This window comes from Asparagus officinalis, chromosome 8 (assembly GCF_001876935.1).
Source record: "Asparagus officinalis chromosome 8, Aspof.V1, whole genome shotgun sequence".
In the NCBI taxonomy this organism is placed as follows: Eukaryota; Viridiplantae; Streptophyta; class Magnoliopsida; order Asparagales; family Asparagaceae; genus Asparagus; species Asparagus officinalis.
The window spans coordinates 9,986,534-9,999,115 of NC_033801.1; the positions used below are offsets into that span (position 1 = coordinate 9,986,534).

At 35.8% G+C, this 12,582-nt stretch overlaps 2 protein-coding genes and 1 long non-coding RNA gene across 3 annotated transcripts in view; 2 read left to right on the top strand and 1 right to left on the bottom strand.

Moving 5' to 3' along the window:
- LOC109820348 (probable aldehyde dehydrogenase) overlaps positions 1-2,172 on the top strand; it is a 10,008-nt gene extending 7,836 nt beyond the window's left edge. The window contains exons 13-14 of the mRNA XM_020386476.1: positions 1,314-1,523; positions 1,795-2,172. Of these exons, the coding sequence (XP_020242065.1) occupies positions 1,314-1,523; positions 1,795-1,995 (411 nt within the window). The 3' untranslated portion in view covers positions 1,996-2,172. The remainder of the gene's footprint in view (positions 1-1,313; positions 1,524-1,794) is intronic.
- Positions 2,219-2,764, top strand: LOC109820349. The gene is made up of 2 exons (XR_002241820.1): positions 2,219-2,314; positions 2,404-2,764. It is a non-coding gene; the product is annotated as an uncharacterized LOC109820349 (long non-coding RNA).
- LOC109819513 (plant cysteine oxidase 2-like) lies at positions 6,562-11,311 on the bottom strand. The gene is made up of 5 exons (XM_020385260.1): positions 10,908-11,311; positions 9,780-9,898; positions 9,526-9,685; positions 8,823-9,041; positions 6,562-6,985 (listed from the first exon to the last, which is right to left on the bottom strand). The coding sequence occupies exons 1-5, from the start codon at positions 11,119-11,121 to the stop codon at positions 6,861-6,863; spliced, it is 837 nt and encodes a 278-aa protein (XP_020240849.1). The 5' UTR covers positions 11,122-11,311; the 3' UTR covers positions 6,562-6,860.

Consider the following 12,582-nt stretch of genomic DNA (forward strand, 5'->3'; position numbering starts at 1 on the left):
CTGTCCCCCCCCCCCCCCCCCCCAACACCCAACAAAAAAAATGCTGGTCATATCTAGCACTGTGTGGAAGTAGGTGTAGAAATCTCTACCTATTTGATGTTATGAGTTTAGAATGTGCGCTTTGCGTAGAATTAGTTTTATTGTGATGAATGTTTCTCTTAGGGCCTGTTTGTTTGCACGGAAGTAGCAAATAAGTAACTGAAGTAGAGGAAGTTTCTCCTATTTCAAACAAAAAATTATGTTTGTTTCTCTGAAAAGACTACTTCAGCTACTTCCATAAATGCAGATGTGACGTCTAGGTGGCACTCCTACTTCCTAGATTTTTTTTCCGCCCTTGAAAGCTCAGAAGTAGTGGGGAAGTGGATAAAAAGTGGGGTCCACTTAAATTAGATGATCTTAAATGATATTAAATTATAACTCAGATAATGAACAGGGTTTTACAACCGAAGGTATATACGTGCAGGTAATTCACGATGGACAATTTATGCACCGGGCGAAAAACCCTCATTATCATAAAATATATGTTTGAAATTTCCTGTGACCATCACCCCCAAAATCTCCAAATTCTAAATCTATTACCTCCTCAAACAAAACCTAAATACAAGGCCATCGCTGAATTACAAGGCCAACCTCTATAATTAATCAGCCAAACAAAAAGTAAAAAAAAAAATTAAATTTTAAAATAAATTCAAGCTAAACTCAGTCACAATTTGATGCAAGGAATTTGATAAAGGTGACACATCAAATCAACCCAATATGTCAATGTGTCATACACAATCACGTTGATCAAATCAAGTTTAAGAAAATCGTTCTTTTTGACCAGTTTCTTAATGTTCACCGATTTGGTTAAATTTAATAAGAGATTTTTCTCAAATGACTAATTCAATTTTCAAGAGTATGTTTAGTAAACAGTATCTGTAATATTAAGTATATTTGCAATGTCATGAGGTTTCAATAGGAACGCTCAATTTGAACCCAACAACAATTTTATTTCTATTTCAATGACAATCTAAAAAAGAATAAAATAGAACCAACATGTATTAATTAGTTTCTAGTAATGTTTTCAAATATTATCCAAACAAAAAAAGTAAATGAATAGGAAGAAGTTCTACTTCCATTACTTCTAAAAATATATGAAACAAACAAAAAAATGCTATTTCCGTTACTTCCTATTTCATAATTTTAAAAGTTACTTCTGTAACCTACTTCTTACTTCCAGTACTTTCATTATCCAAACGGGCCCTTAGCTGAATTAGATTATTCTGTTATGAAGATTTACAGTTCTGTTATCTGACAAATTTCAAGATCCACAGGTAACGACAGAAAACATGCTTGAACACGTCAATAAGCTGCTTCAGATTCCAGGATCAAAGTTACTCTTTGGAGGCGAACAGTTGCAGGATCACTCTATTCCAAAAATATATGGAGCTATACAACCAACAGCCGTTTTTGTTCCCATTGATGAGATCCTTAAAGAAAACAATTTCAGTCTGGTGACAAAAGAAATTTTTGGCCCCTTCCAGGTAAAGAAATAGACATATAAAAGCCACTTTTCCTATATATGCCTTACGGTATTGCAAACTTTATGTTTTCTGTTTTTATTTGGGTAGAGAAAATTCCGATCTCTACATGGCAGCTTGCATGAAGATAATTTCTTGTAGGGCTTTTAACCCTAAATTAGGATCTTCTGTGTCTTAGGCGAGTTCTAAATCCAGGCTATACCTGACATGTAGTTATGAAAATAATTCATGATGTTATAAGATGTTCAGTTTAACTAATGTGTATTTTGGGCAGATTGTCACCCAGTACAAGCAGGATCAGCTGGACATGGTGCTGGATGCTCTGGAGAAGATGCATGCACATCTAACGGCTGCAGTTGTATCAAGTGACCAACTTTTCTTGCAGGCAAGTTTTACTAAAAATCTAAATATGATTCCTTTTTTTCCTCCGAATCTAAAGATAAGGACGAAATTGTCCAAAACATATCACATGTGATGCACACGGCAGTTCATCCTAACTGTCCTGAGACATGGGGGTTTGGTAAAAAATTTACGATACTTTGCAAATCCTCCAAGTCATGGTAGTTTTGCAAAATTTAGTCGTATATTTTAATGATTCGTTGGACTTAACTCTTGTTAACTGCCATAAAGAGGAAGCTACCATCTGTCAATTTTGACCATGTAAAACTTTCACCATTCAACGTTTAGATGAACCCGCCCCCCCCCCCCAGCGAAGTTCTTGCGGAGATCTGCTGAAACGGGACAACATATGCTGGTATGAGAGCAAGAACAACAGGAGCTCCGCAAAATCACTGGTCAGTAAGACTTCTAAGCAATTCCTTCACCATTCCGGCTTTCTGTCAAAATTATCCGCACTCTGATGTGAAATGAATTTATGTTACAGGTTCGGACCTGCTGGTGATCCAAGAGGAGCAGGAATCGGAACTCCAGAAGCAATAAAACTCGTCTGGTCGTGTCACCGAGAGATCATATATGACATCGGACCTTTGCCTCAGAATTGGGAACTTCCGCCATCAACGTAGAGAGAAGTGTTATTATATGTATCTTGTCGTAAACTGGCTGATATGCCCTAAGTTAATAGTGAATAAGAGTTCCTACACATTGAGTATGAGAGTTATGTAGGAGAAAATGTACCTGTGGGGTTGTAATAGAGCCGGCAGATTGAAGCATTGTTATTAACTAGTATTCATCCCGTGCCAAACACGGCATCCTTACAGATTATTTTTGTGCGTAATTTTTCATCATCTCATTTTTTTGTTTTGTCACGATAAATTTATCTTAAACATACTTGAAGACTATCATATATAACCAATAAAGATTTTGTTTTGTCACGATAAATTTATCTTAAACACACTTGAAGTCCATTATATATAACCAATATAAATTTATCATATATTCAAACCCAATATAAATCACATGATAAGGATCGTAATTTTTGCAGATCACAATAAGTAACACAGGGAAAGAAAAGCAGAAACACAATGTACTAAATTTCTCTTTATTCGTTATTATCATATATTCAAACCCAATATAAATCACATGATAAGGATCGTAAGTTTTGCAGATCACAATAAGTAACATAGGGAAAGAAAAACAGAAACACAATGTACTAAATTTCTCTTTATTCGTCATTATCATATATTCAAACCCAATATAAATAACTGTATCTTTCAATACACCAAGCTGTCAACATATTTTCCATTCTTACAACACGAACCTCTTCTTTTTTTTCTAACCATTTAACCCTTCTATTCTATTTGTATATTTGTATCTTCTTGATTGCTCTACATTGAAGATATAAGAGATGGTGACGCAAACGATAGATCAAATGAAGTAAACGAATGTGGAGAAAGCACGACGTTCATCAAAGAACATGTATTTTGTAGCGTACTCTGAATCGGCACGTTCTGCATGAATGGATATTGGATTAGATTTATGTTGCTTCCATCTTACGTTAGGGTAGAACCTTGAGTATCTCTTTTATTCATTTTCTTATAATGGAGTAACATAACCTACTTATATTTGGTCATTTCTTTGTTTCAAGTTTTATGAAAATTCAGAAGCATAGATAATGCAGGCAAAAAGTATTTAACTCTTCCAACTTTTTCATGCATCTTTGTACCTTATTATCTGCTGTAATTATTTTTACCTTATTTGGTTCTTTGAAGGAATTCTCGTCCATTACATTACTGGATGTAAGAATAGTCATCTTTGATCCCGGTGAGTTGACAGTATTTTGCAAACCAGAAACAGAGAACATCAGGTTTACAGACTCACTGCCAAAGTTTACAACCTGCACAAAGAGGATAAATAGAAGAAAGATCATCAAAAAAAGTAAAAATACAGTAAATTGAAATCATAGCCAGCACCAGTCAATTTGTAGAAGCAAACAGCAGTTTTCAAAGTCAAAAACAAAATAAGAGAGAAACAAAATAACAATCAATTGATAGCTGGCCAATTTTAGCATGTTAAACTGAAATAAAATATGCTAAAAAAGTATAATTTGCTCTTGGAATATAATGATTGCAATCTTAGTGCAGACACGTTTAGACTTTACTAATGACAGAGAAATAGATGATTATTTTCAAAAATTAAAGGGAGGGATCATAAAGGTCAAGAGGGTTGGTGAATTTCTTTGTATTTGTTTAACAACCTCATCTGTTAATATTTCAAGTTATATATATATATATATGAACAATTTTTCACTTCAGCCCCATTTTATTTTATTTTTTTGAAATCGACGCTTTTTTTTATTTACCAAAACCGACCCGATTTCTTGATTAGTAGCTTAATCACCTTCCTAAAAAGTCAGGGTTGCCTACCCCGACTATTTAGAAGGGTGTTAAACCCTACTTAGAAGTCTTAAACCCTAAAAATTAATATCCTAAATAGTCGGGGTTGGCAACCCCGACTATTTAGGAAGGTGATTAAGAAGCTAATCAAGAAATCGGGTCGGTTTTGGTAAATAAAAAAAAGGGGGTCGATTTCAATAAAAAAATTAAAATGGGGCTGAAGTAAAAAATTGTTCATATATATATATATAACCTCAAAACTAAAACTATCAGTACTGAAACTAAAAAGTAAAAAGTAAGTAAAAAGGAAAACAACCCAACAAGAAAAATGTTTTATTGAAGAAAGAATACTATAAAATAACTTAGTTTTTAACTAATGTCAGGAATGTTTCTGTATATGCGCCAATAAGACCAACAACTAACATGCAAAAGGATACATTGTTAAAGCATGATATAAACAACTCTGAGAAGTAAAGAGATTACTAATGTCATAAAAGATGATTTTATCGTGCGATAAAAGATGCTCTCATACATTTTATCAATTCTATCAATCAGTAATGAACCAAAATATACTACTAAATGAAAAGTCCATCAGGGGATTTTTAATGCTTACCTTGGCAAGAACATTAGCAGAAAGGTACCTAGAGTTGTTATCTTCATAGTGTATATGCTCCATGGCATTATTCAGAGCCTTTTCTCTCAGCTTGCTACCAGGCCAGTGCATCAAAATTGGTTCAACAAATTTATGAAGACCCGTCCAAAGAATATTTTGTAAGAATGGATGGGAATGCATCAAATCCTCCTGCATCAAAATATAACAGACAACCTCATTCATAAAAGAACCTCATTGAGAAATAAACATAAAAATTTTGCAATTTACCAATCCTATCATTTACTGAAACCCTAAACCTAAATCTCAAATCCTTTGAGCCCAGCATCAACCTCAATCGGCAAATCTCGCCTCATATTTTGACATTCAGTTCCTCAAATCATGTACGTCTCTCTGACATTAGCGCCCATTGGAATTTGAGGAAATATTTATTGAACTTGATTCTTGTCGCTCCATTCTAGCATTATTCTAAAAAAATACGTCAAAAATGAAAGGAAAATAATCCACTAAATTCGCATGATCGACAGAGAGATGAAAATTTACCGTAGTTGTAGAATAGAGCTTGTACTATTGATTCTGCTGCTGCTGCTGCTTCTTCTTCTTCTTCATCCTCTCTTCTTCAAATCCTAATCCTAATTCTGACATTCTCTTATCCTTCCTCCTCCTCGGATTCCAAAATTATCACCTTTTTTTTAATTGCAGCAGTGGCGTGTGAAGAAAGCGATCCGAAGAAACGATCGAGAGAAATGGGTTTTGAAGAGGATTTTGAGCCAAATGTCTAGAGATCAAAAGTCGAGACAATTCCTGACCATCTTGGGAGCGGCGATCGGAGTGGGAATCGGCGAGTGAGAGAGAAATTAGATAATTTTTGGGAGAGAAAATCTAGGGCACCAAAGAAATGGCTCACATATCGGAGTTTCTATTAACGGAGATAAAATGAGAGAGCGGAGTATATAAGGATATGGATTGAGTAGTTCGGGAAGTTGTGGGCAACTGTAAAACGTGGCCACTTAATAAAAAGGAAAATGATAGGGGCACACTCCCAACCACAATTCTAACCACACCATCTCTCTCATTTGCTATAGTGCACCGGAGCCCACATGAGATTTTAAATTTTTTAAATCTCATGTGGGCCCGGTGCACTGTAGCAAATGTGAGAGAGGGTGTGGTTGGAGTTGTGGTTAGAGATGTGCCCCTAGTGCCACTCTAATAAACACGGTTGTAGGGAAGTGATGGGGAATTGTTTAATTGGAGATAAATATGTGGATAATAAGAAAGTTTACTGTTCACTTTTAGGTTTTCCTTTAACCTTTATGTTATAAAGGAAAGTAGATGTGGTTTTCAGTGGTTATCACCAATGTCCATTTCCATCTCCATCTTGACTTCACGCTGACTGCACGACGAGCGCATCATTGCATTAGAACAGCAAATGTAAGCAGTCTGCGGGAAATGCTTTGCTCCTTCTGAGGCGCAAAATACCCATCCCATAACTCTTGAAAATCTCTGAATTTATCAGCTCTTAATTCATCAGAACTTAAAAATCCGAATTCTGGCGAGAAAAAACACCTAATTTGCAAAGAAACTAGCCATGTAGACTGCTAGCAAGAAGCAACAAGCAAAGGAAACGAATAACACAGAATTGACAATTAAAATGATGTATACTGCAATCCAAATTTCAAAAACAAGCTATTGAGACCAAAAGATAAGTTTCTGCAACTGTTTTTAACTAACAACTAAAGAAGAAAAAATAAAGAGGGAAAAAAACTGAACTCAGAACCCTCTTCTCCCTTTTCCCTTTCCTTCCTCCTGTCTATTTACAACCGGAGCTGCAGAAGATGTTTTAATTCACTGCTGCGCTTGAACACTGCAGAAGATGTTATAATTCCCCTCTTTTCATCACATTGGCAGCACTATCGCAGACTATAATCAGCACATCAATCAATGCTGTACGATTTTAGGGCCCTTGTATTTTGCACCAACCACGATCAAGTCGTCGGGTTTCTTCTCTTTCTCCTCCAGCCAGGCATACATCTCCCCCTCGCTGGAGGCTGCAGCTGGATCCTCTGCAATTTGATGAGAATGTGAGGAATTGTAAGCAAAAGTAGTCCTAGTATGTTTCTCTCATCATAGAAATGAAAGTGAAGGAACCTCCAAAAAAGGAATACAGCGAGATCCTGAAGTGGACACTAAAGAATAGAACCTCAGTATGCATAAAATGAGTGTCTAAACATCAAAGAGTTTGGTGGGGTTTGAAGTTTAGGTATGGGTGATAAATGGGTGTCGGAATTGCCTGTTCGCAATTTTCTTCTTTATTTTGCATTTTATTTGTCTCCTGAATTTAAACTTGTGTGTGCGTGTGTTTCCCCCTTTTGGGTTTTTTTTGGTTGGTTTTTCTTTTTCTTTTTCTTTTTTTTTTGGGGGGGTGGTTTCCCCTTCATGTGTCATTAGAATTAAAATTCCGATCACATTTTTGAGTTTCTTTTATCATATTGATTATCGTGAATTGTAAACTACTCATTTTTTACTAGACATCTAAACGACTCATTAACTATATAGTTTTAAACTTGGGTATGGACTGAAACAAATCTGACCCGTATCACATTAGTTTCAAAAGACGAATGTGAAGTGTAAGCTACGTCCAGGAAGTCTTTGACAAGTGTTTTAAATTAACACATATATCGTATAATTGAGTACATGTTGTAATAAATGCATGCATATATTCAAGAAGTGTCCATAAAGTTTGGGTACGGGAAAGTGTCGGGTACGTGTAATAAATGCATGCATATATTCAAGAAGTGTCCATAAAGTTTGGGTACGGGAAAGTGTCGGGTACGTGCCCGGTACGGGTACAGCTTCATTATAGAAGTACCCGGGTAACATAGGTAAAAATAGATCAGATTTGGTGGGGAGGTTAAATTGGAAATTATATTTAATATTTTGAACTAACAAGAATGCCACTATGTGAAATCCAGTACCAGAACTTAAGACCACTATATTTGGGAAAGTTCATTTGCCAGATCACCAAGGACAAAGTTGTTTGGCTCCCTTTGTGCCACTATGTGAAATCCAATACTAGACTTTAAGACCATTATTTGGGAAAGTTGATTTGCCAGATCACTACGGACAAAGTTGTTGGCTCCTTCAAATTGAAATGAAAAAAGTTTGTTTTGAAGGGAAACAAGACTGCCATTTACACGTAACTGAGCATGTCCTACATGTAAATCCTTCAAAGGACGTCATTAGATTCACATGTCCTAAGATGGAATGCATAGGGAACTTTCAAAGGTAACAGTGAAATGATTTGCCAACTAATTCATGTGTCATCTACTCTCCTTACAAGCATGAACAAATCAGTAACCACTAGGACACATAATATCTGTGACATGCATCCAGTAAATTAGACATCAAAAGCTAAATGGAAAAAATGGTCATGAGGTGGCAACTCATTTAAGCTAGCTCATTTCGTTAAATGAACTGCCATGGGTGGATAGACTAGTGGTCAGGCCCACCCTGTCGCATCACATCAGAGTACATGGACCTCACCACTGCTAACTCTTGTAGGACATTTTACTAGGGTGTGCTTGGCAACACTCCGAACACGGGTCAAGACTCAACCTGTCTCAACCTGTCAGTTTTGTGGGCTTTCCTATTTGGAAAATAACTAGGCCAACCAACTTTTGTAAGCCTAAAAAAAGGCCCATAAACTGGTTTTAGTTTGGCCGAGACAAACTAAAACTAGTTTAGGATGAAAATGGGCCAGGACTGATCCTGGCCCAGTTTTTGATATTTTGTCAAACACACCCTAAATGAGGTTACCAACTCAAATACAATATCCTCAACCTAAAATTGTAAAACAAACATTATCTAAAAACATTAAAGAGAAAAGATTAGAGAAAACACCAGAGATATTAGCACAAGGAAAAGTGGTGTAGTAGGCACAATGCCTTTTTGCAGCATCATCATAAGGTGGGCCAAGCACATCCAAAACAGCAACAGAGGTCTTCGCAGTAAAACAATGCATATTGCCTCCAGCAGCTGGATACAGAATGGAAGTCTCGCATGGAGCAATGAAGACTGCATCAGTATTCACCTTTGCCAATCTCAGGTCTCGATCCTGAACTGCAAACCAAACACCCAAAATAAAAGAGGAAATCGAGAAAAAGAGTTGTGCTTAGGATTAGGAGGAGGTAACTTAGATGTCAGTCATATTACTCATTTACGAGGATAAATTCCACAAAAGCCCCCAAAACTTTGGGATACCACAAAGCCCCATGGATTTTGTCTTTTCCATTAAACCTGCAAAACTACAACCCCAAAAAACTTCTAATTTCTCTCTATAAAGCCGCAAGGTGAAGATGAGCCCAGAGAAAATAAGGAAAGGATAGAATCGGGCAGATAATAGGTCCTCCAATTGCAAGATTCACCATTCGGGGTTTAGTGGAAAAAGTTCAAAGTTTTGGGAGTTTATTAGAGACTCTTTGGAGTTAAGTTTTAGGGTCTTCGTGGGGAAAAAATATTCACGGTGGTTTTGTGGGCAATGCCCCAAGTTTTGGAGGCCTTTGTAAAATTTATCCTTTATACGAATTAAGTTTATAGAGCTTACGATGCGCAGGTTTGATCATTTCGCTGGTGATTTGAGAGGCATCGGTCCAATCATACGACTTGATGTGCATAGAACCGAAGAGAATCTTGCTAAAGACGGTCATTCCCGGGTGATTATGTAGTGGAATGACTGCAGATGGAGGCAGGCAGAAGATACCAATCTGCAGGGTGTAGTTAGCAATTTTGGAGGATTAAAGATTATGAAACTTTATAAAAGAAAATTATTGGGATTGGATTTATGGGTATGTAAGGTACCGAGAATCTAGGACACTCATAAAGATGTAAGTATGTGATTGGAGGAGGCCCCCTGAATTCATTGCTCCTGAAATAAGGCATCTTTGGACTAAGACCAACATCCGATGGTTTCATGCTATCTGCATGAGAGGGGGAAAAAAGAGATTAGGCACCATTAGGAAAACATTAAATTACATTTGATCATAATTATATGCAGCTTCTCAATGGTTAACATATGTCCATATGTCAAACAATTTCCTTAGTTATACATTCAATTATCTCATAGAGAAAATTCTATACATTAGACTTTTTCCAAATGAGCAGTTTATCCAACTGCAACAAACTACCTGCCTGCCCCGCCCCATCCCCGAAAAAAGTATTCTAACAAATAGAAATAGAAAGTCTTAAAAGTAACAAACTCGAATACGCTTGCATTAACCACATAATGATCCTTCATATTTGTAACAGAAATAAAAAAGTAGATGGATATTGAAAACAGACTGAGAACTGAGAAGCTAAAAATGCTACTTTAAATAGATAAAAATTATAAAAACCAATTCCCGTGACAATTCAATAGCAACAGCAAATCATTCATGACATCATCTCTCAAATCTGCCCTCTAAATATTAGATGGCAACAATTCAACAAAATAACCATAATTACAGACAAAAATACATTGAAAACATACCATAACTTAGAAGTCAACTTAGAAAATATTCACAACCAGAGTCACAAACCATCTTCAAATTATTACATTTTAATTGTTATCCAGAATAGGAAGCACGAAGAATAAGCAGATAACAAGAAAGTACAATCCTACCAAAATAACCCAACAGTTTACATTGTGAAAGGTCAACAGTAAAAAGTGATGCTCTGCTCCAAAGGTAACAATCAAATTGCATATCACATACAAAATCCAACTACCCATAAACTACAAGATCTCAATTCTATCAAATTATGAATACGGAACCCAAATCTCAATCACTAATCATAAACCTAGTCACTACCCATATCCTAATAACACCAAATTAATCCAAATCCCTCAAAATTTCCCTTCTTTCAATCAAAGACGCCCTTTTGATCCAATCTAAAGGCTACCTACATGCTAAAAACAACAAAATTCTATCAAATGAATTAAGATTTCAATACCTAACATGGACCTAAGCATCCCAATTTTCTCAGGCGAGGGAATGATCCCAGGGCCGCAATCAGCAAACACATCCTTGCAAGTATCAAACAGCCTTTGCACAACCGTAGGCATCGATTCAGACTTCTTCTGCTTCTTCTTCTTCTTCCCCTTCCTCGAAGAAGAAACCCTAGCCTGCTCAGTCGCCAATCCCGCCAAGTTCTCTTCCACCCTCATCAATGATAAGGGAAACAGAGAGAAACCCACAAAGAATTGATCTTTCTGTTGATTTTGGTCATATTTCAGGGTGGGAATTTAATAAGGGTATGAGAGGAGAAGGGTTCGAGAGAAAACCATTTTTGGGAGGAAAAACCAGCGGCCATGACAAAGAGGAGAGAGTGGTGCTTAAGTTTTCTGTGGGCTGATTCAAACAACCTTGGATTGGGATTTTTATCATCCATCTCCCTCATTTTCTACATCTACCCTCCTAAATACCAAAATCCCACTTATACTACTTTTCTACTTTTTGATGAAATTTATTCCTCTATAATAACGGGAGAATCCAAGATTTACTATCCATGCTACAGTAAGGAGTGTTTGTTTTAAATCCTATAATTTTAGGATATGAATTTCACCATGGGTTTTGAAATCCATAGGTGTTTTGTTATGGGTTGGGATTTCTAAAATGTTGTTTGTTTCATTAATATTTTGGGATTTGGAATATTATAATTTGTAATATTTTATTTGTTTCAAGCTCAAATTGTAGCATTACCAAATGTCAAAATTTTATAATATGATGAATATGCTATCTTGGTGATGTTACTTCCCATAAAAAGTTAAAATTAGGATTTGTCAAATCCTCTACAATTGAGAGGTAAGCACAACCATTTATGGGATTTGTCAAAATCCTCTCCAATTGAGAGGATTTGTTAAATTCTAAAAATTGGCACTTTTTGCACTTTTGGGATTCAATATTCAAAAAAAATTCTTAAAACAAACACCATATATGTAATCCCAAAATACAAAAAAAACTCACTTTTTGATCCCAAAACTTGTAGTGCATACCAAATGCCAAATTTTTTGGTGAAACAAACACCCCCTAAATTACAATAACGTTATTATTGTAGCACAGACAGGAGAATTCGAGGATCACTATTCATGCAGTAATATAAGCATTATTGCTATAGCACAAACATGGATTGTAACATTATTGTAGCATTAGTACTGTTGCTCAAGCGGGATACTGTAACATTTAAAAAAATATTATTGTGGTACTTAGAAAAATGTATTTAAATACATAGTTACTGTAGCAGAAATAAAAAAAATAAAGGTCATGCTTTGCACGAGGTGCACACTAGTAGTATATGGTATGACAAAACTTCGCTCATGGAAGAAGTAACACTATGGCAACAGAAGAAAAAAATCTACTTTTTGAGTTACCTTTTATTTTTTGGGTTACCTTCTTATAATGTCCTTTTACTATTTTCTATTTTTGTTTTAGGACCTCTTTGTATGGTTTAGGATAAAAAATGGAAGACAGTACTTTTCAACCATTTCCTTAATGTTTTTTAAAAATTGAGGTTTTCACTTTTCACAGTTGTTCATGTGTGAAAGACTATTTCTTGCAAATTCAACATTTAGATGAATTTTTAAAAATAAGAAAGCACCATTTTTATAGAAAAGGGGAGAGAGGGAGAA

Excerpts from the sequence above, each read along its gene's own strand:
- LOC109819513 (XM_020385260.1), bottom strand. The coding sequence starts at position 11,121 with ATGAGGGTGGAAGAGAACTTGGCGGGATTGGCGACTGAGCAGGCTAGG. Across the intron at positions 9,042-9,525 it reads AATGATCAAACCTGCGCATC|TTCAGGATCGAGACCTGAGA; the intron begins GTAAGCTCTATA and ends TTTGGTTTGCAG. Across the intron at positions 6,986-8,822 it reads TCCTTGTGCTAATATCTCTG|AGGATCCAGCTGCAGCCTCC; the intron begins GTGTTTTCTCTA and ends ATCAAATTGCAG.